This window comes from Schistocerca serialis, chromosome 8 (genome assembly GCF_023864345.2).
Source record: "Schistocerca serialis cubense isolate TAMUIC-IGC-003099 chromosome 8, iqSchSeri2.2, whole genome shotgun sequence".
NCBI classification, from domain to species: Eukaryota; Metazoa; Arthropoda; class Insecta; order Orthoptera; family Acrididae; genus Schistocerca; species Schistocerca serialis.
Window position 1 is genome coordinate 473,601,033 of NC_064645.1, and position 27,102 is coordinate 473,628,134.

Consider the following 27,102-nt stretch of genomic DNA (forward strand, 5'->3'; position numbering starts at 1 on the left):
GTGGCTCAATTGGTAGAACCCTTGCCCTTGAAAGGCAAAGGTCCCATATTCAAGTCTCAATCTAACACACAGTCTTAATCCGCCAGAATGTTTTGTTCATTTGACTATTTAGGTGGTCAACTAATGCATCACGATTTGCTATCGAATGGAGCCATCAAAATCATTTTGTAGTTCCAGGAGTTTACGTTGGTGACACCAGTGTCGAGGCAATCCTCTCTTGTAATTGGTTCATAATTATTCACATACAACCCATAGTCACTCATCAAGTACTTTAATGTTTTCTCCTTAGTGTAGCATTCTTTTAAATGGATGCTGAAGTCACCACACAAGATAATTTTTGAATTCGAACGCGTTAGGTGAGAAATTTATCAAAGTCTACACCAGGTGCATGGTACACTGTCACGACAATACTATATACATCACAAATTTTTAATGCAACCAACTCTAAATCTGGGCCAACGCAAAAACTTTTTTAGGTCAACTTCAAAGATACTAAGACTGTTGTTTGCATATGTAGATATCCCCCGTGAGTAGTTGTTTTACGATACCACGCACTTATCAATTCAAGATGTTCCACGTGTTTATACTAATCCTCTTCCCACTCAACAGTACACAGCTACTCAGTAGTCAATTTTCACTGCTGCACGGCACATCTGCTTTGACTTGGCCCACAAAGATGTTTTCAGTTTTGTCCTGATACACTGGAAAAGAATGATGAACATGTCAGTTAATGCTCAGTATTATCATTCAAATTATATTAGTCTATGCTCCAATTCTTTTTAAAATTTATTGTAGGGTAGTTGTCATAAATTCTCATTTCTAGTACATTTTAAATTTGTTTTCTGTAATTTGCAGTTGTGAAAGATTAAATTGTAGTGTCTTCTACTGTCAACTCTTTGAAGTTTATGTCTTTGTGTTGTAGGTGAAAGTCTTTGCGATCTCGGACGGCAAGGTACACGTTTGGAATTGTGTATTGAATTAGATTTCGGAATTATTTTGCCTTGAAGTAAGTTAATCTGGCAGAAGCGTGTATTTTATAACCTTTATTCATTACTTATTGTTGCTGAAAGAAGCGATGATTTTATTTTAAAGGCCTTGTGCGCGTCGATGATGTTGGATATCGTGTGGAAGTCGCATACCCAAGCATGTTGTATGAGTTTGCCAGTGGAGCTTCCGTTTGTTGTAATGACTGAAATATTATACTTTGCTTGTTTCAGATGTTATCGGGTGGCAAGATCATTAAAAGCGGCGGCGGTGAGCCGGACGCTTTCGAAACTTCAATTTCACAAGCACTCCTCGATCTGGAAATGAATAGTGATTTGAAGGCGCAACTTCGCGAACTGTATATCACAAAGGCGAAAGAAGTTGAACTCAACGGCAAAAAGGTAATTTGTAACAGGGATGTGTGACCAGATAGCTTCGCGTTTATTTATATTTTGCGTGTGGTTTGTAGTATACACACCGCGACACCTTCGGTAGATGTTTCATGCGACTTTGCCAAGCTGCATCTGATGTTTGAAATACTGTCTAGAGGACCTTTAAACTTGTCATTTGCAGTGTTGTGCTACTGTTACTTCGTTAAACTACAAAGATGCGATCCATAGTATTGTGTTACCGAAAGTTAAGAGTCTGTGAAATGCAGGTCTTACTTTTGCTAGGGGAGTGAAGATTGAAAGGTTTTATTTTTGTGTGTTGATTTGGTCAATGGCCCCTTCCTCTGCTATTACGATACACCTTACTGATATCTTCTTTCGAATGATATTTCCGAATTTTGTTTGGTGACTACCCAGTTACACTTATGTGGTTATACATACGTTCCATCAGTATAGTGAGTCGGGTGAGAGAGAATGTTAGGTATGCTATAAATGCCAGTAGATTGTAGAGTAATTCAATTGGGATTTGTGAGAGAAAATGGGAGAGGCTCCATGGCCCAGCAGTATGTTGTTTGGTGTGCGTAGCTGAGTATTCCATTCATTAGTGTATTATAGCTACAATCTGTGTTGGGTTAGATTGTGCTGACGTCCCCAATTTGACACCGTAATTGTCATAATAGAATGATATTATGAATATGTAAAACTGTAAGATAAAGGCAGGAAGCTGTGTTACATAGACACATCTGTAGTAGCACCTTGGCACGCATCTGCATATATTCTACATAAACTGTGAAAAGTACGTGGGGGGGGGGGGGCTAGATAAATTGTTTGGACACTTAAAGGTGGAGCCGTTTTTTAACTACAGTTGTGTAACTTAAAGGTAGAAGTCAGGTGTGAACTAGGTTTGTGACATTGTGCTGCAGCTGTTAGCTGCTGCTCTGTGTTGTGCATTCTTTTTCTGGACTTATAGGTAGTGGGGTTCAAATATATCTCAAAACAGGAGTAATAGGTGATTCCAGGGATATCGGTTCTGTTTTTGCAGATGCACAGAATGTGGATGGACTTCAGTCAGGCAGGAGGGGATGGGCCTTGTTACCCACTGCTCGTCCCTCAGGGATTCTAAGTTTTCATTTGTTTACACTTGCAACCAAGTGCCATGATATAGTGTCTGCACTTTACCTGACATTTTCCTATATGCAGTTACTTAAGTTATCTACATTGTGTAGTGTACTTCTGCACTAAAGTACTAAGGATCATTTGGATCTTAAGATAAACTTACCACAACTTAATACTAATGTAATATCGACTTAAGTGTGAGGAAATCTTTTCAGAAGGTGTATGTAGTGTAGGAGGAAATATAGAAATGCAGTAAATGAAGCAGGCAAAAAGGAATACAAACGTCTCAAAAATAAGATCAACAGGAAGAGCAAAATGGCTAAGCAGGGATGGCTAGAGGGCAAATGTAAGGATGTAGAGGCTTGTCTCGCTAGGGGTAATATAGATACTGCCTATAAGAAAATTAGAGACCTTTGGAGAAAAGAGAACCACTTGCATGAATATCAAGAGCTCAGATGGAAACCCAGTTCTAACCAAAAAGGGAAAGCAGAAAGGTGGAAGGATTATATAGAAGGTCTATACAGGAGCGATGTTCTTGAGGACAATATTATGGAAATGGAAGAGGATGAAGATGAAATGGGAGATACGATACTGCGTAAAGTTTTTGACTGAGCACTAAAAGATCTAAGTTGAAACAAGGCCCTAGGAGTAGAAAACATTCCAAGTGCCACGATGCCATGGGAGAGCCAACTCTGACAAAACTCTGCCGTCAGGTGAGCAAGATATGTGACACGCGAAATACCCTCAGACTAAAAGAAGAATATAATAATTCCAATCCCAAAGAAAGCAAGTGTTGACAGGTGTGAAAATTACCGAACTATATGTTTAATAATGGAAAATCCAGGATGGAATCTTAATACGAGAGAAGGAAAGTTGCTACTCACCATATAGCACAGATGTTGAGCTGCGATAGGCACAATAGAAAGATAACACAAGCATAGCTTTCTGCCATTAAGGCTTTGTCAGCAGTAGAGACACACACACACACATAATTAGTGATAGAATAAGCAGCTGGATGGGATCTGATGCCACTGCAATGCTTAATGCTTAGAGTGGGTCATTACTCTCTCTCTGTAACACCTGTCCTTGGCAACAGGGTGTTGTACTGAAAATTTATTTCATTATTGTTTAATAAAACAGCAGTGTCACTCATATTATGTCAGTTTATTTTCTTTTTGTTTAAATAAACTAAGATTAAACTGTGATTTTGATCATACGTGACTCACCTTTGCAACATAATTGAAGCTATTCTATACATGTGTACAAAGTGTTCCGCACGTCCGCTCGTGTTATGAAACACGGTGCGCCCGCTCGAGGGTTAAGGAGGCAGATGGCAAAACGTGGGGTTGTAAAAATATCCCAGCTTGCTTTGTCACAACCTGACATGTAAATCTGGACCAGTTCCCCAGTGTTACAAATTTGTAACTACAGGCTTGTTTAAATCATTGAGTGTGAAAGTTGATATTTTTGTAAAGTTAGTATATACTTTTCACTCTTGAGAGATTTAGGTTCGTATTCATTAAGCAGTTATTGTTATCTTGTGCAGCTGGAATGAAAGTACATTATGTTTATCCATAATTATGGACTACTGCTGGTACATGTGGATGATTACCTGTGTTTACATTTCACAGCATTTTGGGCAAAGAGGGCACAATCATCTGTGTAGCTCTTGCTGTGACACTGGCTGCCATACTCACTGCGAGAAGGGGAGAATGACAACATAATGTCAGGAGTAGAAATTGGGTTTGACCCTGGCTACGAAGAAGGGGTGAAGGAAGGAACATTTATTCCCTGTTAATGAAGGAATTGGGATCCACGGGAATTTAGGAACTTTGCTAAAATGGGTGTATCATGTTTTGACAAGCTGCTGTTGATCGTACGTCCCAGGTTCGATTCCCGGCTGTGTCAGGGATTTTCACCTGCCTTGAGACGACTGGGTGTTTGTTGTCCTCATCATTCATGAAAGTGACAACATTGGACTGAGCAAAGGTTGGGAAATTGTATGGGTGCTGATAACCGTGCAGTTGAGCGCCCTACAAACAAACATCGTCATCGATTGTAAGTGACAAGATTCCCATAAGTGGCATAATAATGAGAGAAGCTATTTCATGTAGCCGATACAATAGTGCAACTGCGAAGGTGCAAAATGGTTTGTACAGTTCTCAAAGGTCGTGGCTGGCACAATTTCTGTGACTCTTGCGGTTATTCTCTCAACACTTTCCTTCCTGGGACATTGAAATAATAGGAAAGATGCAGTCAAATCCAACATGTGCAGTACTGTCATCAATTAAGGTGGCACATACACATTGAAAGTAAAATTATATGCACATTAAATGAAACATACAAATTCGAAACATTTGTAGATGTACGTTATTATGATACAGTGTGTGTTGAGGATCGTGCAGACACCTTTCCTTGCTGTGTGCGTCAATAAGCACATTTACTATACCTTCTTTGTTCCATTTCAGTTCTACAGTAAAAAGTTCTCATTAGGTGCAACCCTACAGGTTTTCTCAACAGCAAGACAACAAATCATTTGTTTTATTAGTGTAGTTATAAAAAATAAGTCTCTGAAAAATGTGTAGAATATATCGTGAAGCCGCCGAGGTGTCCTCAAAAAGCTGTCAAATACCTTTTATGCTGACCATGTGAAAATAATAATAAATATAAAGCCTGCTAGAAGTAGTGTGCTCTGCACATGCACATATGCACTGCAGAGTAGAACAGCTCCTATTTCTCCTCGGGAAATAAACCATCAGCTAAAATCGTAGCTTCGCCCGTTTTGCTGCTAGGTGGCAGGCTGTCTACCTTTAAGCTGTACACGTTAGGTGTGTAATGTAATATGGTCTAAGATATTTTTGTTTTATTGTGCTTTCTGATTTGGTCACTTATTTCTTGGCAGATCTAAAGCTCTTATATGAGCTAATGGGAAATTAACATGTGGTCCTTTTCTCAACCAGCTTCTAATATGACAGTCAGTTCAGCTGAGTAAACACAACCATTTGCTGTGGTTGCAAATCTGAAAATTTTATTTAAAAATTGTATTAATTCTCATATCAGCATTATCAGTGGTCAACTGACAGCGTGTCGTACATACTGTGCTGCGGGGTTAGAGGCGCCATGTCATGGATTGCGCGGCCCCTCCTGCCGGAGGTTAGAGTCCTCCCTCAGGCATGGATGTGTGTGTTGTTCTTAGCATAAGTTAGTGTAAGTAGTGTGTAAGTCTCGGGACCGATGACCTGTGCAGATTGGTCCCTTAGGAATTCACACACACATCCACACTGTGACTAACATTCACCCTGTAGATGCATGAATGTTGGGCATACTCATATATTCTCCTTGCCCATTTAAGAATCTTTATCATTCGAAAACCATTTTCCGATTCCAGGCATAGGGTCTAAATCACTAATGTAGCAGTCCAGGGCTGATAAACTAAAAACTATTTAAAGTACATGCAATGTAAATATGAAAGCTCAATAAAATTTTACCATGGAAAAATATTGCACTGTATGTGGAGGGTAAAGGGTAATTTGTGTAAAATCAAGTAGGAGAAATTCAGTAGAAGAATTATACCTGGGTCAGAACAAGATGATGGGCAGCTACCTTAGCAAAAACCAGAAAATGAGTTTGCTCACACCTCCCATCCTGTGCACAGTTATTATATCTCTGTGATGAGAGTTGCTCAGGATAATTTAGTGTGGAGAGCTGCATCAAACCAGCCTTCAGCCTCAACAAAAATATCAGAAAAATCAACCAAATACTACTGACAGCAGTGCTGTAAAACCTCTAAAAAATTTCATCATTGGAAGATTGTTTTGTGTGTATACTGTTTATTGTGGCAGGTTAATAGAATAATTATGTATCATTTGATTTAGTACATTAACTTTGAAACATTCACTTGACGTAATTGTTGTAATTATGATAGTTTTCTGTCATTCATTTTCCTAAGGAAAATACTTATTTCTGAAATCGGTGTCACATACAAAGTATTCTTGCTCTCTTTGTGTCAGAATTCATTCTTTGATTTCTGTTGTTTGCTTCATCATTTTATTTGCATTTACCATTTTCAGTGAATTTATTCAAAATCTTCCTATCAGGGATTCAATTGTGTGAAATGTCTCTAGGTATTATTTGTAAATGCAGAGTGATACTTTTTCATTAACTAAGTTTCATTTTTTGTTTCAGTCAATAATAATATATGTACCAATTCCACAACTGAAAGCTTTCCGTAAGATTCAGATACGCCTTGTGCGAGAATTGGAGAAAAAATTCACAGGAAAGAATGTGGTCTTCATTGGAGAAAGGAAAATTTTACCTAAGCCAACCAGAAAAACTCAAACAAAGAATAAGCAAAAGCGACCAAGGAGGTGAATATGCAAACATTTCTTAATTGAAGACTATTTATATATTATTAATTTGCTTTTTAAATTTAGAATCTTGTGACATAGTGCATAATGGCTTTCTTCATAAATTTCAAATTTTTATGATGGTTTGATGTATTTTTCTGTGTTTTGGGGTTGCACGCATGAGGTTAATTTTCATTGATAAAAATTCCATTATTTTAAATGTAAAATTTCTGTAGAGTTTTTATTGAGGAATAAAGTAGGGATGTGACACAAGCCGCGCGGGATTAGCCGAGTGGTCTAAGGCTCTGCAGTCATGGACTGTGTGGCTGGTCCCGGCGGAGGTTCGAGTCCTCCCTCGGGCTTGGGGGTGTGTGTGTGTGTGTGTGTGTGTGTGTGTGTGTGTGTGTGTGTCCTTAGGATAATTTAGGTTAAGTAGTGTGTAAGCTTAGAGACTGATAACCTCAGCAGTAAAGTCCCATAAGATTTCACGCACATTTGAACACACATTTTTTGTGACACAAAGATGCACCATAATTTAAGAACCACTCCAGCATCCTGTTTACAAATCAGTTATGTTCATTGCCACAAACCAAATAGGTACACTGATTGTGTTGGGAGTAAAGATTCTGATTTTGATAGTAGAGATATTGTTATACTGCAGCAAATATTTTTCCACGTTGTTGCTAAGTCATTATTTAACTTCATCTACTGTGTCTCAGCAGTTCCATTTCCTGTGATTTCAGTTGATTATGGCATTTTTACTTTTATTTAAAACTTCGGTTGGCATTGCAGCGAGTCTAGTCATAAGTGACAGTCACCCACCAGTCACTTTAAATGCCTCATGCTCATAATGTAGTCAGCTTTGTATGGACTGTTAGATCCTGCTCAGGTATAACTGGCCAAAGACTAGCAATACTGTCGCTGACATTACAATCTGTCATAGCGGGAGGTTTTTTGGTTACTGGGTACCAACATTAAATGGAAGGGAATATTGACAATTTGAGAGCGTTTTTAGATAATCTGGGGAGTCTCCTTAATAACATTTGTAAGGATTGAAGGAAGTAACCTACTTACATTCCAATATCTGATCCAGACATTGGAAGTGTGTGCCTTGTAGCCCTCATAAGGTGACATTCGTATTTCCTGCCCATGGTGCAGTGCTTTAGATGCCAGCATTTTGGGCATGTTTCTGCCCAGTGTACACATCATCTAGTTTGTGGAGAATTTGGCTGACAACAGCATTATCACCTGTCTCAGTTGTGGAAATAGCCACTCTCCCATATCTCTGAAGTGTGCTATTTTAGTTACAGAACTGAAGGTCTCAAATTACACTTGTACTATTGAAGCTCAGCAAAAGTATTATCATTCATATCTTGTCCCCATGATATAAACTTTTGTCCCTACTGTGACCAGGTACTTTGCAGTACCTAGCGTATTTACTCCTTCAATAAATACTAAGCTGCTCCTTAGGAATGTGTGCCTGTTCATCCCAGATGTGGGCCAATATCCGTACTTGATAGAGCTGCCAAAGATAAAAAACTGTTCTGTATTTCATCGCTTATGGCAGTCTGTCCGTTCCTGTTTAACACCATACCAGCACTTCTTGAAAGGTTTAGGCTACTTGTCAAATGCATAAGACATGTTGAAAACGTCCTCCTCACCTTCAGTCCCTACTTGGTTCACGCCAAATTTTACGGTGAACATTTAACAGGGTGTGTAATTCATAATCGGATGAGCCAACCTCTGAATGTTATTCAGGGTGTTATACTGTATTGGGCTATAAAATGTTTTCCTTCTGCAGTGACAAGATATTGTCGTCCCAATCCTTAAATTACACAAAAACAAAGTGCCTGTAGACATTAGACTATCCAACATCTACTGCTAACTGCTTGAAAGGATGGTAACTTAAGTTATGCTGGGTTCTCGGATCACAGGGCCTTTTGTACTGTCAGTGTGGTTTCTGGAATCGACGATCAATGATTGACCATGTGGTTTGGTTGGAAACGGCCATGAGACTGGATTTTTGTAAACGCAAACATCTGATTGTAGGTTTTTTTTTTTAAACCTACATCAGGCATATAATATTGCTTGGCGACATCACATTTTACTTACCCTCCATGACTGGGGCTTGAGAGGGTCTCTCTTAATTTTTGTCCACAAGATTTTGTCCCACTGGTTGTTTCAGGTTAGAGGTGGTAAGTCACTCGGCTCCCCATAAGTCCAAGAACACTCATCACCGCCATAAATGGGCAGTTAAATCCATCAGACCAGCGGTCACTCCTGAACTGCCTGTCAGTGACCTTTGCATTTTGTGTAGCTCCTAGTCTGTAGCCTCAGCTAAAGGCCAGATCAAGGTGCCATCCAAAGGCTCTTCACCTGAATCTTTTCTTGTTGCTTTCAGTTATCTCCTTAGAGATTGACTTGTACATTTGTGTTGTCATAACATAGTCCATCGAAACTGATAACTGCTTGGTTATCCAGCATGTAGGCCTTGGGTGCACAGACCCTGTTTTTCAGACTCTTCTTTAATTAAAAGCTGACATTACTGCCCTGTATTTGTTGGTTAAAGTGTGTGTGTGAAAGCTTAATGCTTTTTGCTTTCTTACCCATGCCTCTTGGGATGTGGATCATGCTCCTCTACTCCATATTTACCAGGCCCTGGTCTTATGTCCTGACTGGGCTATTTGCCAGGTTAATGACATTAAGGCTCTGGAATTATTGGATTGAGTCCATAATTATTAAAACTAAACACTGTCGCTCACACCGGGCAGTCTCCTTGCCAAAGTGGGGTTCTTACCACTTTAGTTCCAACGGAACCAACTCTTTCTCTGCTACAAAATCAGCAAGTTTCATAAACATCCAAAGTATCAAATTCCTTTTGTATACAGGGGATATGAACACCTGACATCTTCCCTAGGCCAGGATTAGCTTGAGGCTTTCTGCCAGGACCTCTGCCTGACCCCCTTAGAATGTGTTTAGCACGTTTCACCTACATTTACATAGATACTTCACAAGCCACAGTACGGTCTGTGGTGGAGGGTACCCTGTACTACCACTTGTCATTTCCCATCCTGTTAAACTTTCAAATAGAGTGAGGAAAAACAGCTGTCTATACACCTCTATATGAGCCCTAATTGCTCTCATCTTTGTGGTCCTTACATGGAATGTATGTTGGCAGTAGAATCATTTGGCAGTCATCATCAAATGCTGGTTCTTTAAATTTTCTCAATAGTTTTTCTCGAAAAGAACATCGCCCTCCTTCTAGGGATTCCCATTTGAGTTCCCGAAGCATCTCAGTAATACTTAAGATTTGAACCTACTGATAATAAGTCTAGCAGTCCGCCTCTGAATTACTTCGACGTCTTCCTTCAGTCCGACCTGATAAAGATCCCAAACACTCAAGAGTAGGTTGCACCAGCATCCTATATGTGGTCTCCTTTACAGGCGAACCACTCTTTCCTAAAATTCTCCCAATAAACCGAAGTCAACCATTCACCTTCCCTACCACTGTTCTCGTATTTTCGGTCCACCTCATATTGCTTTGCAATGTTACACCCGGATATTTAAAATTACTTGACCGTGTCAAGCAGGATACTAGTAATACTGCATCGGAACATTATGGGTTTGATCTTCCTACTCATCCATATTGATGTACATTTTTCCACATTTAGGGTTAGCTTCCATTCATCACACCAACTGGAAATTTGGTGTAAGTCATCTTGTATCTTCTTAATCACTCGACGTGGATAACTTACCTTACACCACGACATCATCAGCAAACAGCTGCAGATTGATGCTGACCGTGTCTGCCAAATCATTTATGTACATGGAGAACAATGGTGGTTGTATCACACTTCCCTTCGGCACTCCTGACAATACCCTTGCCCCCTGATGAACACTAACCGTCGAGGACAACATAGTGGATTCTTTTATTTAAGAAGTCTTCGAGCCACTCGGATATCTGTGAACTTATTGCATAAGTTCATATCTTTGTTAAGTTTGCAATGGTGCACCACGTCAAATGCTTTCTGGAAATCTAGAAATATGGAATCTGCTTGTTGCCCTTCATCCTTAGTACTCAGTATATAATTTGAGAAAAGGACAAGCTGAGTTTTGCGCAAGTGATACTTTCTAAAACCTTGCTGATTCCTGGGCATAAGCTTCTGTCTCAAGAAAATTTATTATATTTGAACTGAGAATATGTTGCAGGATTCTGCAGCAGACAGAAGTTAGGGTTATTAGTATGTAATTTTGCATGTCCGTTCTTTTACCTTTCTCATATCCTGGGGCCATTTGCTGTTTTCTCCCATTACTTGGGACTTTGTGCTGGATGAGATTCCTGATAAATGCAAGCTATGTAAGGGTCCAGTGCCGTAGAGTGCTCTTCGTAAAAATCAAACTGAGATTCCATCCAGACCTTGTGATTTATTTGTTTTTAAATCTTTCAGTTGTTTCTCTATGCCAGGTTTACTTATTATTCCTATGTTATCCATATGTATGTTGTACATTTATTTTGCCTAAAAGATTTCTGGAGTAAGAAATTTATAAAACTCTTTGTTTTGCTCTCTTCAACCGCCACACCAGGCTGGTCAACAAGGGACTAGATGGAAGCCGTAGACCTGGTTAACAATTTTTCGTACAACTGGAATGTTCTCGGGTTCTGTGCCAGATCTTTTGTTAAGGTGCGATGGTGGTAGTAGTTCAATGCTTTGCGCATAGATGTTTTCACAGGCGCACAAATCTCTAACAACCTTCGCTTGTCTTTTGTGTGTTCCCTTTTGAACTGAGAGTGCAGCAGTCTGCTCCACCAGCATCTGCCGAATTTTGTTATTAAACAATCATGGGTCTTTTCCATCCTTTATCTGTTTACTAGGCATGTCTCTCTCCCGACTACAATTTACAATGTACTTAAACTTTGCCCTTGTCATTTACATTGGCACTGCTAAATCCTTAGGCAGAACAGGATATGCTTTTACATCTCCTCCCAGTAGCAACGTCATTTGCTTCTGGAAACGTACTTTTTTATGACTGAACTGATAACCATTGATAAAGTTCAAAGCTTTATTGAAAAGACCTCTCAATCCCATTTTAATATGTAGTAATTTGGTGTGCAGTCTGCAGGCTATTGACCAGTGTTACTCTTGTCGCCCTGAGATCTGTGGTTCATGAACCTCTTTGACCTCATTGTATTGCTTGCTGAGTTATCTTTCTCTGGGGGCTAAGTCATGTGGGTACATCATGGAAGGAACTGGCTGACCATTTGGCGAGAATCACTTGACCAAAATTTGCTTCAGTCATTCCAGGTGTGGATTTGCAGAGGTGGAATGTAATCTGGTGGCTACAGCCCTCTCTTATAAACTCCCCATTATCAAAAAGGCTACTGTTGTACATCACCCCTCCTTCAGTTCCTCTCAGAAGGAATCACCATACTGTTTCCTCTATCATTCATACCAGATGAACCCAAATTTATTTTATGTAATGAGCCATCCCCACATTGTGGTTGTGAAGCCTCAGACAGTTCACATCCTGGTGGAATGCATTTGTGGCTCCATGGTAAGCATGTCTTACAGATTCTTTGCCTGTAATATTTGAAGGCAGCCAATGTACAGATGGCGGAACTGGTCTTTGTTTTCTCAGAGAAATTAGTTTTTATTCTTATGTATAACATCAAACTACTTTTGGAGCTGGAGCAATGTGGCTCAGATTGGGGTACCTTCCGTCGCTTACTGAGTCTGGGGGGAACTGTGTTCTCTACTTCCTGTCAGCTGCCTGGTTATCTGTTACTTTGTTTTAATTGTTTTTAGATGATGATAATAATAGTAATTAATAATAATAATAAATATTGCCCCATGACATGCCTACCAACAATATACAAAATATTAACTTCAGTCATTACACAGAAATTAATGACACATACAACACAGAACAAAATTATAAATGAAGAACGAAAAGGCTGTTGCAAAGGAGCACGAGGATGTAAAGAGCAACTGATAATAAATGCAGAGGTGACATATCAAGCTAAAACTAAACAAAGGTCGCTACACTACGCATACACTGATTACCAAAAAGCTTTTGATCGTGTACCCCACTCATGGTTACTACAAATATTGGAAATATACAAAGTAGATCCTAAATTGATACAGTTCCTAAACATAGTAATGAAAAATTGGAAAACCACACTTAATATCCAAACAAATTCAAATAATATCATATCACAGCCAATACAGATTAAGCGTGGAAAATACCAAGGAGACTCATTAAGTCCTTTCTGGTTCTGCCTTGCTCTGAACCCACTATCCAACATGCTAAATAATACAAATTATGGATACAATATTACTGGAACATACTCACACAAAATCACACATTTGCTATACATGGATGATCTAAAACTACTGGCAGCAACAAATCAACAACTCAGCCAATTACTAAAGATAACAGGAGTATTCAGCAATGATATAAATATGGCTTTTGGAACAGACAAATGTAAGAAAAATAGCATAGTCAAGGGAAAACACACTAAACAAGAAGATTACATACTGGATAACCACAGCGACTGCATAGAAGCGATGGAAAAAAGATGCCTATAAATATCTAGGATACAGACAAAAAATAGGAATAGATAATACAAATATTAAAGAAGAACTAAAAGAAAAATATAGACAAAGACTAACAAAAAATACTGAAAACAGAATTGACAGCAAGAAACAAGACAAAAGCTATAAATACTTACGCTATACCAATATTGACCTACTCATTTGGAGTAGTGAAATGGAGTAACACAGACCTAGAAGCACTCAATACACTTACACGATCACAATGCCACAAATATAGAATACATCACATACATTCAGCAACAGAAAGATTCACATTAAGCAGAAAGGAAGGAGGAAGGGGATTTATCGACATAAAAAACCTACATTATGGACAGGTAGACAATTTAAGAAAATTCTTTCTAGAACGAGCAGAAACTAGCAAAATACACAAAGCAATCACTCATATAAATACACCGGCTACACCATTGCAATTTCATAACCACTTCTACAACCCTTTAGATCACATAACATCAACAGATACGAAGAAAGTAAATTGGAATAAGAAAACACTACATGGCAAGCACCCGTATCATCTAACACAGCCACACATCGATAAAGACGCATCCAACACATGGCTAAGAAAAGGCAATATGTACAGTGAGACGGAAGGATTAATGATTGCAATACAGGATCAAACAATAAACACCAGATATTACAGCAAGCATATTATTAAAGATCCCTATACCACAACAGATAAATGCAGACTTTGCAAACAACAAATAGAAACAGTAGATCACATCACAAGCGGATGTACAATACTAGCAAATACAGAATACTCCGGAAGACATGACAATGTATAATTGAAAAATACATCCAACTGGCTGAGGAAGTCAAGGACATGTGACATCAGGATAAAGTTGACATTATACCAATTATACTATCAACCACAGGAGTCATACCACACAATATCCACCAGTAAATCAATGTAATACAGCTACATCCAATCTTATATATACAACTACAGAAATCCGTAATTATTGATACATGTTCAATTACCCAAAAGTTCCTAAATGCAATATAATATATACCGTACAGTTAAAAGGAAGTCACGCTTGATCCAGGTCCGCGTCACTTTCCATTTTTGACCAGACATAATGTCTGAGAAAAGAAAGAAAGAATAATAATAATAACAATAATAATGGCATGTGACAAGGGCCTCCGTTGGGTAGACCGTTCGCTTGGTGGAAGTCTTTCGATTTGACACCATTACGGCAACTTGCGTGTTGATGGGGATGAAATGATGGTGATTAGGACAACACAACACCCAGTCCCTGAGCAGAGAACGACCCAGGCGGGAATCGAACCTGGGCCCTGAGGATTGACAGTCTGTCGCACTGACCACTCAGCTACTGGGGGCGGACATTGTTTTTAGATGCTGTTAGCCCTTCTTTCTGCTGCACTGTATTCTGCAGGGTTAGCACTTCAATGAAGGCAAGGCTTTGATTCCTTGTTCTTGATAAATGTTGGCAATGAACAATGCAATAGATTTTTATGCTTTATCTAAGTGGACGCTGTTCCTGTCTAACACGTAGACTATAACAGATCATGGGTGAGATGGCTGTGGAAGAGACAGCACCTGCTGCATACAAAGCTCTGAGTGACACTTGCGTGGCTGTACCCACCTTTTGATGCAATTATTTTTCTCTTGTTTTTGGTTCCTCTGACGTTCATTAAATTTTTAGCCTTCTCACTTTTACTAGTACAAGCCTCCTGGCTAGGCAGCATTTTTTACACTGTAACTCTTCACACTTAATTGGGTCGGTTAGGGGATGGATTTGGGTGAGGTTTCTAATCACCACATACGTGCCCAGGGAGACCTTTTGTCTGATATGACCTATATACTTCCATAATTGTGCCAAATTTCTTGTGGACATAACTCCAGCGCCTGATGACCTCCCTGTTTGGTCCCTTATAACCCAGCTAACCAAAATTTGTTACAGAGGAATAAAATTCTCCAAAACTAGAACGATGCCGCTAGAAATACTTCATAAGCAGGGAGGCTGACAAGACTTAAACAAATGCTACAGTCCTATCAATTTGTAAATGTTATTTGTTCTAACAATGTTCATTATGCTTCATTGATACGAAGTTAATTTACACTTTGGCTAAATTGAAGCCCATTTTTGTTTGTGGTATAATCGGCTGAGAGGGTGGCAGTCTGTACTAGTAAATTTGCTCTAGTACTGATGATTAGTAAGATTGATGACAGATGTAACCAGCTTAATTTTCTGTATGGTGCATACACATTTGCTGGCTTTCATGAAGAATTGGACAGATAAGCAGTTCTTTGTCATAGAGTAAAGAAATGGAAGCTTCTTCTGCAGCCATTAACACATTTATTAATTTTTTTTCAGCCGCACATTGACAGCAGTATATGATGCCATTCTGGAAGATATAGTTTTTCCTGCTGAAATTGTTGGAAAGAGGATCCGAGTGAAGCTGGATGGATCCCAGCTCATCAAAGTGCACCTAGACAAGACTCAGCAAACAAACATTGAGCACAAGGTTTGTTCAGATTTAGATGTATTGTCTGCATTTCCACTGTCACTATTAATGGTAAAGCTGATATACCATAATTGGGTTCCTTTCCCCCGTGGTGAATTTAGTCAGCATATAAATTTACACTATAGCCGACATTTGTCAAAAGAAATTCGGCAACTGTGTTGACATTTTTGTAAAAGTTTATTTTTCAGTCTATTGCACATTTTTTTATGGTATGACTAATTTCGATCATCTTCAGATCCTTGTAGTTTGTGTAAGTTGAGAACTAAAAATGTAGCCTCTGTTTTTGATGGAATTTGCATCTAAATTTTATTGGGAAATGATTAACGTTAGAAATTTAAAAGGTTGTAACGCAACGTGCATGAACAGTCAGACATGACGGGGGATAGGGAAGCTTTTTGACAGAAACTTTCGCTTTTGCACAAATGTAAAGCTTTTTTCCACAATAGTCTTTCTCTTCTTTTGACACTTTAAGCTTCTAACAAATTGTTGCTGGTGAGAAGCAGCAGCATTTTCCTGACAGTGAACGGTGGTTCTCTGATATAATGTGTTTCTTGACATTAATTTTCTTTTCCCATCTGTTGCATCCTTGAGCCTCAGGTTCTTGATGTACCCTTGTCCGGTTAGTGGGTGACGCTACAATTTTCTAAGTCCCGTGACTGTGTGTTATCTCAGATGAGCTCTGAGGTCATTCTAGTAGCACTTGTGCCAGTGCGTCTGCTTACGCGGCGGCAGGGCTGCCAGAATGACCTCAGCGCTTGTCCTGGATAACACACAGTCGCGGGACTTCGAAAATTGTAGCGTCAGTCACTAAACAGACAAGAGTACATCAAGAAGCGGAGGCTTTAGGATGCAGCAGTTTTTCCTATGTAAGTAATGATTTTGGTAAAATGGAGTCAGTCTTCGTGCAGCTGCTCGGACAACAGCATTGGACCGCTCTCACAGAAGATGCCACATTATTAGAGGAGGAGACGACGTTCCTGCCTGACAATGTATAAAGCCATTGATAGTATTATTAATACCGAGAACTATGTGGGCGCTCAATTGATTTTGCATGGTCCTTCAGTGTTCTGTGGTTGTGTTTTGATTTTTACACTTACAAACAATTACTCTGCACAGCACAGTAATGGCTGGGTTAACGTTGCAGTGACATTCACTCAAAGCGTTATGTAATGGCTACTGTCCAATTGCTTGCTGAGGTTGGCAGAGAAATGAATGAGGTAGTTCAGGCTCACTCTACCAATATTGGATCCAGTCACAGTTCAAAACATCTGTCACATTAAAAAGTGTCTGCATTATGTCAGAATTTGATCTTTAGTTAGTACGAGGGTGGTTTGAAAAGTTCTCAATCACCACGAGAGGTGAGTTGTTCACAAGATATTCATTCGACTGTTGCCTGTAAACACGTGCTACGTCAGTGTAGTGATTTGTTAAGGTGGAAAAAAAGAGATTCGAGCAGTGATGAAGTACTTTGTAAAGAAAGGTATGAAAGCAAAGGACATCCATGCTTATTTCCAGAATACACAGGGGCTCTGCTCCTTCATATTCAGCTGTTGCCAACTGGACAAATTAATTTAAATTTGTTTGGGAGAGCTTAGATGATCCGCTCAGTGGCCGGCCAAGATGTCATTACTCCAGAAATCCTTGCAAAAGTGCACAAAATGGTCGTGGAGGATTGCCGATTGAAAGTTCGTGAAATTGCTCGTGCTTTCCAGGTGTCATATCACATTTTACCTGAAGAATTAGAAATGAATGTTTGGCCCATTTTGTGACCACAGATGAAACTTTGGTGCACTACTATACCCCAGAGACAAAACATCATTCAGAGCAATGGAAACATGCTGATTCTCCGCCACCAAAGAAAGACAAATCCTTTGGAGGGAAAGTTCATGGCATTAGCGTTCTGCAATGTGAAAGGGATTCTGTTTGTAGATTATCTCCCCACTGGGCAAACAATTACTGGAGAATACTATGCTAACCTGCTGGACAAATTGCAACAAAAATAAGTGAAAAAAAGCCTAGGTTTAGCAAGGAAGAAAGTCTTCCATCAAGAAAATGCACAGCCGCCCACACATGCCATTGCCACGGTAAAATTATACGAACTAAGGTATGAATTGTTGCCACACCCACCTTATTCACCTGATACAGCACAGTCAGACTTCCATCTCTTTCCAAAACAAGAAAATTTTTCTTGGTGGATGAAGATTCACTTCAAACAAAGAATTGATAGCTGGAGTTGACAACTATTTTGCAGGCCTGGAGGAAACTCATTTTAAAGATCGGGATCAAGGCACTGGAACATCATTGGACCAAGTGCAATAATCTACAAGGAGACTGCATTGAAAAATAAAGTTTCAGTGATGTAAGTACTTTTTTCTATTCTGTTCCGAAAACTTTTCAAACCACTCTCGTAGGTTTCTTTTGTTCTAGAGTCCTATGTTGCATTACATAGTAAATACATTATACAGACATTCAGATACCCACAATTGGTGTAGAATCAGAACAGTGTGAGTGCATCAGTACATCATTGCGTTCATACACTTTATTTTGCAAGAACATTGTTATGCACATAATGTATCCTCATCCTCACCGCATGTGCAACATCAGTAACCAAAAATTTGTTAAATTTTCAATATTTATATGCAGAAGATAAAGCCACTTTCTACTACCTATGATGAAGTATTTCATCTGGATAAAATTTACTATGAAATAGCATTTTTTAAGTAATTTTGCATTTTGAGTAAGATTTGCATCTGTATATCTATTTATAGCAAATGCGAAATTTTCAGGTCCCTAGGCATAAGCAACCCATCACATCTGTACAGCAACAAGACTACTTTGTGTTCTAATGTGTAATTCCTGTATAGACAAGACATGGTGCTTGTAGATGTGAAGATAATTGAATGTGATTGAAATTAGTTGTACCATAGAAAATGTGCACCTGTTACATATAATTATGCTGTTTGAGTGGTAACTGTTCTTCAGTTAATTTGACAAAACAGGATACACTGGTTGTACTAGTAAAAAAATTTTTGATACCCTGAAGTGTCTGAAGAAATATTTACTGAACTGTTTATACATTGCTACTTGTCCGATAGTTTGATAAAGACCAGATCATCTAGAAGTAGTCTTATGATAACACAGTGGTGTTCAGAGTGCTGTTATGCGGATGTTGTAGTCAGTGTGAGCATTAAATGTGATTGTAGTGAGGTATTTAATTCACTTTTATTTCATATGTTGAGTTGTCGTGGCTGATGATGGGAAGAGACGAATTCCACATAAGCAAGCAATAGACATAATCTGTGAATATCCTCTTTCTTAGAGCACAAAGTCCCTCTGTGTGTATACCACAACGGTCGCTGCAAAACCAGCAGCTCTGCGATACCCATCTGTGCTTTGACCAGCCATAATTCGTGGACTGGACTATATTGTGTTCCATTTACTAGTAGGGTAGTGACAGGATCCACTTTGAGCTGACCTGTTGGTGGCACGAAAGGGGAAGTGAGACTTGTGATTGTATTGTGTGTGCTGCGGTTGTACTTTCAAAAGTGAGAAGTTTTTTAACTGTACATGAAGAAGGGCAGTGCAGCCGTCCGAGGTTTACTTGATTCCCCAAGAGCATCGAAAACTTAAACTGGTAGACAACTGAAGATAGGTGCCAGGTAGCCTGCGAAAGCCTACTTACAAAGTTTAAAGAACCAGTATTAAGATGGAAAACTAAGAGCATACTATTGCCTCCTGTGTATCATATCACAAATAAAAGGTTAGACTTATAACAGCACACACAAAGACTGTTAAGCAGCCTTTGTGCACCCTATTCGTGAATAGAATGGGAAGAAAACTGAATTAAAGACACAGTGGGAAGAACCTTCCTCCATGCACTTCAGTGTGTTGCAGAATATGAATGTTGTTTGGGGGAGGGGGAATGATATCAAATTATGCAGACATTCTTACCATACCGGTCATTCATATCTTCCCGTTATTCTCCACCCCCCAGTTCCCCATCATTTGTTCTTTGACACCTGTACTTCCTCATTCTATTACATTCCTGGCGTTTACCTCACTAAGCTTTATCCTTGCCTTGTTCTCAGCTTGTGGTCTAGCAGCTAACATTGCTGCTGCTGGATCATGGGGGACTGGGTGTTTGTGTTATCATCATCATCATCATGGCAGTGGCTAAATTGGATTGTGTAAAAATTGGGACTTTGTACGCACGCTGATGACTGCAGTTGAGTGCCCCACGAACCAGTCATCATTTATCCCTCTCTCTCTCTCTCTCTCTCTCTCTCTCTTTCTCCATAATATTTTAATCTCTCTTCTATTTTGTAAGTTCCCCTCTCTGTTTCTATTATAGTCACCTATTTGTGATGCTTCATTTGTATTTTTATTTGTTTGCCATGTACTTGTCTGATATGACTTTACTTCTTACTCTGTTCCTTCAGTGCTTGCCTCTGTTTTATATTTATCTTGCTCTGAAAGCATTCTCTACAAATGACATGAAGTCCTGTTGGTTTTCGTTTTAAATGTGCTGTACTTCTACAACAAATTACTCCTTCCATGAAAAAGAAGCTTCGTTTTTCAAAAGCTTTTACTTCACTGCTTGTTGCCTGTATTGGGAGTTCCAGTTCCACCAGAAGCTAAGTTCCTTCTCTTCGTGGAGTCCACAGTTTCTGAAGTGAACTTTTATTTTTGTACCACAATTTAAGTAACTGCATTAGTGTATATGAATTTAGTTAGTTTTAACTTCTTAAAGGTTACTAGAAATAGCATTTATATCTACAACAAAGACTGAACATCCATAAACTACCAACAATGTAGAGTTCCCTTTATAAATTGAACTAAGTAACATTCATTGTGTTTAGCATTTATCAAACCTATCTTGGTTTGATTGTTGTGAGGATGGTCTGGTTTAACATGGTGGCTTGAGGACTCCATACAGTTTCACTTAGGGTTTACATATTATTTAAATCCAGTGTGAGCTGTGTGTGCTTTATACATCATAATATATATTTCGGCAATTACTTATTTTTGTTTCCCAGAGTCTGTGATCTGCGTTGAGCTATGGTCTGCCATTGCCACAAATTGTTTAAATGGTTTGATACTACATGCAGGTGCCATTTTTTTCTTTGTGTCTTTAACCATTTTAAAGTATCCTGATAGGCAGAAGCAACAGGAACTCAGTGGATAAACAGTCCATTGAAAGTTAAAACATATCAACAAATCAGATGATAAAATGTGGTTAGATTAGTAAAAACTAGGTATATAAAATTTATGTGATAGCACATTATTCTGTAGATCTATGACAGCAATAGTGGATGCCATTCAGATAGCACACATGCAGAGACTATTATGGCATAATGTGAAATCACAGAATTTGTACAACAGTTTCTTATTAATCCTAGCACATTTTTATCATTTGAAGGAATTTTCCTCATAAATGTTGTGGAGCTTTTTAGATTTCTCACATCTGATTTCTAATTAATTTCTTTTTGTAGTTTACTTAATTTTAAGCCAAGGAATTTTCATTTTTTTACAGCAATGTTGGTTTGTATTTTAAAGTTGAGTTTGGCATGTTTCACTGTGGTTGAAACTTTTATTATTTTGGTCATGTTCATGAATATTACTTAAAAAGTCAGTCTAGCTAAATAAAATTGTGTGTACTCCAGAAGCACATTATTTATAATAAACCTTTGTTTCAGGTTGACACGTTCGCATCTGTCTACAAGAAGCTAACGGGAAGGGAAGTTACATTTGAGTTCCCAGAAACTTATTTGTAACAATATTTGTAAGACATTAAAATGGTTATTTAAAATGTGGAGAATCACTTTTTATTTATATAGTAAACCCAGATGCAACAGTTTTTAAACGTTTGTGTATACAGTTTATATTAAGATTTTACTTTGGATATTGTGCTGCAGAAGTCGTACATTCTGGTACTTGCATTGTTTTTTTTTAAAACATTGTATTCTCAGATAAATGTCATCAATGGAAACAGAAAAAGCTCAAATGGGTATTGAAAATTAAAGAAATTCTATTAAGGAGTTGTCCACATGATACCATTGAAATTGCAGGTTTGGCCAGGTACCTAAATGGTTTCACTGGAGTGTTTTTTTAAATTGTGTAATTGATGTTATTTACTATTCTATATAACATCTTTCTGTATTCACTGTCATGGTGATTAGGAGACAATGGCTGTAGATACATGGATGACATTTTTATGAAGACTTAAAGCAGAAAAGGTTTCGCATGGCTGTATGCTGATGGCCAAATGTCACTAAAGGAAAAAAAAATTGATGTTGCACTTCATTGTTTGCTACAGTTTAATTGTACTTGGCCATAATTGACTACAACTTCAATGATCTGTTAGGTTAATGGTCCTGCTCTGGTATTCAAATCCTGTCAGTGTGAGGGTCTTCCATATCTCTGAGCTCTTAGCACACCATTACACATCATGCTGTCGCCTTGGATTCGGCAATCAGCAACCTCATCATTGGGAACAGAATTGCTTGTAACCTTTCTATGTTCACCTATGTCGTTTTAACTATTATTTTCATAAAACTACATAACTTGAAAATTTTTGTGAGATGACAATATTTTTTATTTAACTCAAAAGTGCCTTCCCCGCAAATGTTTAAGTAGTGCAGAATTTAAACACTAATAATGTTTGTAATTTGTTATTCCATACATTGAGTTGTAACTTTTGGTGTAGAAAATAACTTGGTCCCTCATAAGCTTTGGAGGATAGTACATAGCAGTAATTTGACCTCTTGTCTTACTAGAACTGCATCGTAAACAAAAATACTGACTAGATAGGGTGCTACTCGCTACAACTACTCACTACATGAAGGAGGCGTTAAGAGTTGCAGACACACACTACTGCATCTGAGATCAGCAGTGGTATAGCTGCAGTAGATCGTGGGAGAACAGAAGAGTGTTGGGTGAGGATGAGGGAAGATGATAGTGCTGCCTGTGGGAGCAAGTAGGAATGTATTGTAAACAGAATAAGACTGCTAATTGCATCAGATGGCTGTGCTTTGGAGGGGGTGAGAAGTATAAAAGGGAAAGGAATACATAGGGCATTGGCTTGATGAAGGCATAAAAGGATTGGTAGGTTGGGGACAGATTAGCAAAGATTAAGAACAGGATGATGATGGGTTGGTGAGAAGACTCCAGATGGTGTAAGCTCTAAAGCAGTCATTAAAGTTAAATAAATTATGTTGAGCAGGTAGCATGCTCGTAACTAGGTGGTCCAACTGTCTCTTGACTGCAGTTGGTGGTGGCCATTTATGTGGACAGCAACCATATGATCTACAACGTAACAATATCTTTCACAGGTGGCCTTGCCTTTGATGGGGTTGGAAATGTTTCACAGGACTGGATAAGGTGGTAGTGGGAGGACGTGTGAGGAGAGGTTTATGGGATACGAGACTTTGTGGTTTTATCAGTAATAATTTTGATCAAAATTAGTGGATTGATCAGAAACTCCTATACTGTAGTAGTCTACAAGTGAACAAGAGTGACAAATTTCACGTTAGTGGGAACTCTGATAATACTTAAACTTAAACGTTACACTCGGTACAAGTGTTGTTCTATCAAGAGAAGATTAACTCGTGCATTTATCGTAGTTCGTGGACTAATCCTTCAGTAGAGTACCTGCACCAAAGTAATGAATAACTAAGGAGTGTCTGTTGACGTTTACTGGGTGTGGGTTTGACAGCCATTGACTCTCACTTGTTTGACTACATAGTGAAGAACAGTGTTATAAGAAACAAGGTCAGAACTGAAAAATAAATACATGTCAGAATTATGATTTCAGTAACAGCTGGATGCAGCATGAAGAACCAACCTAAATTTTTATATTAATCAATCACTACTGCCATGAAAATAACAGAAATACAGTACTGATAGGTATAAAACTTTAAAACACCATTATTAAAATGCCATGACAGTGACACACTTCTTTTAAAGAATATTTGCTAACAAATTACAACCATTTAAGATGTTTATAATATTATTGAAAAAATACAGCTCAGCAATGAATTAAACAATAAAACATCAAGCCATATATGAACAAAGAGAACTTTATACATTGACGGGGAAAGAATCACATCATCGAGGAGTTGAGCAACGTAACTGAAAGGTGATCTCTCTTCACATTTCCTGCCAGTCTAATAAGTGCGGCACCAGTAGCCGCTGCTATGAGGATGCAAATCAGGTTTGCTTTAAATACATGCTGTAACGGTTGTGAATGTTGTCTTTGAATTAGATGTGGTAAGTTGTTAGTCAAGAATGTCTTTAAGGTGACGAAGATGCCATTATCAACACCTCACAGAGTTTGAACGAGGTCATTAAGGAGGGCCCCGGGTAATTGGATGTTCCTTCTGTGATATTGCAGAAAGACTTGGCTGGAATGTAGTGACTGTACATGATTGCTAGCAGCAGTGCTCATGAGAATGTACAGTTGCAAGAAGACTGGGCTATGGACAGTCACGTGGCACTACCGAGATGAGAGACTATCATGTTCAGAATATGGCTCTGGCGCATTGTACTGCGTCTGCAGTAGCAATTTCAGCTGCAGTTGATACCACAGTGACACAATGAACTGTTACAAATTGGTTACTTCAAGGACAGCTCTGATCCATACACTCTGTAGCTGCATTCTACTGACCCCAAACCAATGCCATTTGCGACTGCAGTGGTGTCAAGTGAGACCTCGTTGGAAGGCAGGGTGGAAGTCTTCTTTTTCTGATGAAAGCTGATGCTGCCTCGGTGCCGGTGATGGCTGTGTGTTGGTTAGAAGGGGGCTAGTTAAGGGCCTGTATGCTTGCACGACACACTCGACCTGCACCCGAAGTGACAGTCTGGAGTGCAATTCCTTATGAGAGTAAGATCACTCGTGTGATTATCTCACGCACCCTGACAGCAAATTTATATGCCAGTCTGGTGATTTGACCTGTTGTGCTGTCACTTGTGAACAGCATTCCAATGGATATTCTCCACCAGGATAACACTCGTCCACATACTGCTGTTGTAATCCAACATGCTCTATAGTGTGTTGAAATGTTGTCTTGGCCTGCTCTATCACCAGATCTGTCTCCTGTAGAGCACATATGGGACATCATTGGACAACTTTAGCGTCAACCACAAACAGTGACTCGCGCTGTGTTGCCCGACCAAGTGCAACAGACATGGAACTCCATCCCATAAGCTGACATCCGGCACCTATATAACACAATGCATGCACATTTGCGCACTTCCATGCAATAGTCTGGCAGTTATATTGGTTATTAATGTACCAGTATTTCACGTTTTCAATGGCTTTTGTCATTCTTACATTAACCTGTGAGCTTGCAATGTTAATTACTTAAATAAGTTACATAGACAAATGTATTCCCAAAATTTCATTACTCTACATGAATTATTTTGTGTATCACAATTTTTTTCAGTCATTGTATCCGGTTCATAATTTGGACTGACCAGATAAGCAATACTTGGACACTGGTTGATGTTTTGTGAGGTAGAGAAGTAACTGATTCAACTAATCAAGATTTGGAAGATAGTCTACTACATTCTTAAGTGTATGCACTAACTCATAACCCAAGAACAAATCAGTGAGGCGTCTAGTTAAACTACATCTGGCATTCTGAGCATGGCAGCCTCAGACAGGCGCACTGCAGTGGCAGCCAACGCATGGATGCCTGCACAACTTAAATCTTGTGGGTGCATTTTTATTTACTGTGTGCTTATGCACCTAGTAGAACAGTCTCCCTCTAGATTTTAGATTTACCTACATATTCATATAAAGTAACATGGTTTTCATAGAGGGTAACACAAAATTGAAGGGTTTATACAGTCAGTATTAGACCAGTTTTCTCAAATGAATAACAGGTTGATGCAAACGGGATAGTAGATCAAGACTTCACTAACCAACTCAACGGTAGAATGGATAGGTTGGAGAAGTGATCATATCTAGGATATTATCTTGTTGCAGAAACAATGAACTACTACGAATCATTGAAGAAAAGTTGGACTGTAATATAGGACATGTAACAAAGTCTGAACAAGATTATTAATAGCGTCTCTAAAATTTGAATTAAGCTGAGACCAAAGACGTTTTACTTAATACTCTCATAGGTGACAGATCAACAACTGCAGTAGCAGTAGTACTGACAGTTACATAAATAACTACAAAAGATGTATTACAGTAATTCAGATCAAGACGATACAAAACAAGTATGGAGTGAGATTGAAGATTTATTAGCAAAAAGTGAGGTTGCAATAGATGTGATGATTTCACTGCTGTATTAAGTAGAGGCCTTAAGCATGCATTTTCAAAATTTTCACCTTCAGGAGATTCATATGTATACTGTTCTATTTCTGAAATCTTTTGGCAGTATGTTATGTGAAATATGGATGGATTAAAAATTGCAATTATCGATATGAATGGAGATGTGGCACAATGGGGAATGTTACAATTAGACTTTAAAACTTACCAGGTTTTGAAAACTGATTTTAAATCGAAATATTGGACCGATGGTGTGCAGAAGAAGCTACATTTAGAATTCTTACATTCCAAACCATGCAACAGTAATTCTTGAAAGGTTAGAGATTTCGTACAGTGGCATACCAATAAAGCAAGGTGCTTAAATGATCTCATAAGGAACATTTTTAGAAGTAATTAGTAGCTGCTTACCATGGAGGATAAGAGAGAAACTTTCAGAAAAAGAATGGGTTAAAGTTAATCATTTCTTAAAATATTTGGAACAAATAAAGCCGTCAAGAGACAATCAGGAAGGTGGTAAGCAAGCAGCGGCAACAAAAATCGTAACCAAAACTATACAATGCATAGCCGTCTGCACATAGGACACAACGGTCAAGAGCATAAAAGGTCAGGACAGACGGCAACAGTATTTCTAATTTAATTAACTATGGTAATGGCAAAAATTGAGAGAACTATTACAGAAAAACACATAAAAGAACCAAGAAGCTAAGGGTATTGTAGGACATGTCAGAAAGAATAATTCTAGAGTCAGGTAGTAATGTTTGTGTAATAGGTCACAGTTGTTTAGAACAAAACATCGTGTTACATATTATTCACACCCTTTTGTAACTTGACTCACTAGTAAACCAGAATGTGAAGGACTATTAATTACATTTTTGCTAAATTGCTAT

At 38.6% G+C, this 27,102-nt stretch overlaps 1 protein-coding gene across 2 annotated transcripts; it reads left to right on the forward strand.

Moving 5' to 3' along the window:
- Nucleotides 1–867: 867 nt before the first annotated feature.
- LOC126416425 (40S ribosomal protein S7) lies at nt 868–21,751 on the forward strand. 2 transcript variants are annotated; one of them, XM_050084146.1, is made up of 5 exons: nt 868–952; nt 1,218–1,385; nt 6,675–6,856; nt 15,783–15,933; nt 21,630–21,751. In XM_050084146.1, the coding sequence occupies exons 2-5, from the start codon at nt 1,218–1,220 to the stop codon at nt 21,705–21,707; spliced, it is 579 nt and encodes a 192-aa protein (XP_049940103.1). In that variant the 5' UTR covers nt 868–952; the 3' UTR covers nt 21,708–21,751. The 2 variants fall into 2 exon arrangements, with proteins under 2 accessions (XP_049940103.1, XP_049940102.1); XM_050084145.1 differs by having other exon boundaries at nt 908–1,006.
- The last annotated feature ends 5,351 nt before the right edge of the window (nt 21,752–27,102 follow it).

Excerpts from the sequence above, each read along its gene's own strand:
- LOC126416425 (XM_050084146.1), top strand. The coding sequence starts at position 1,218 with ATGTTATCGGGTGGCAAGATCATTAAAAGCGGCGGCGGTGAGCCGGAC. Across the intron at positions 1,386-6,674 it reads TTGAACTCAACGGCAAAAAG|TCAATAATAATATATGTACC; the intron begins GTAATTTGTAAC and ends TTTTTGTTTCAG. Across the intron at positions 15,934-21,629 it reads AAACAAACATTGAGCACAAG|GTTGACACGTTCGCATCTGT; the intron begins GTTTGTTCAGAT and ends CCTTTGTTTCAG.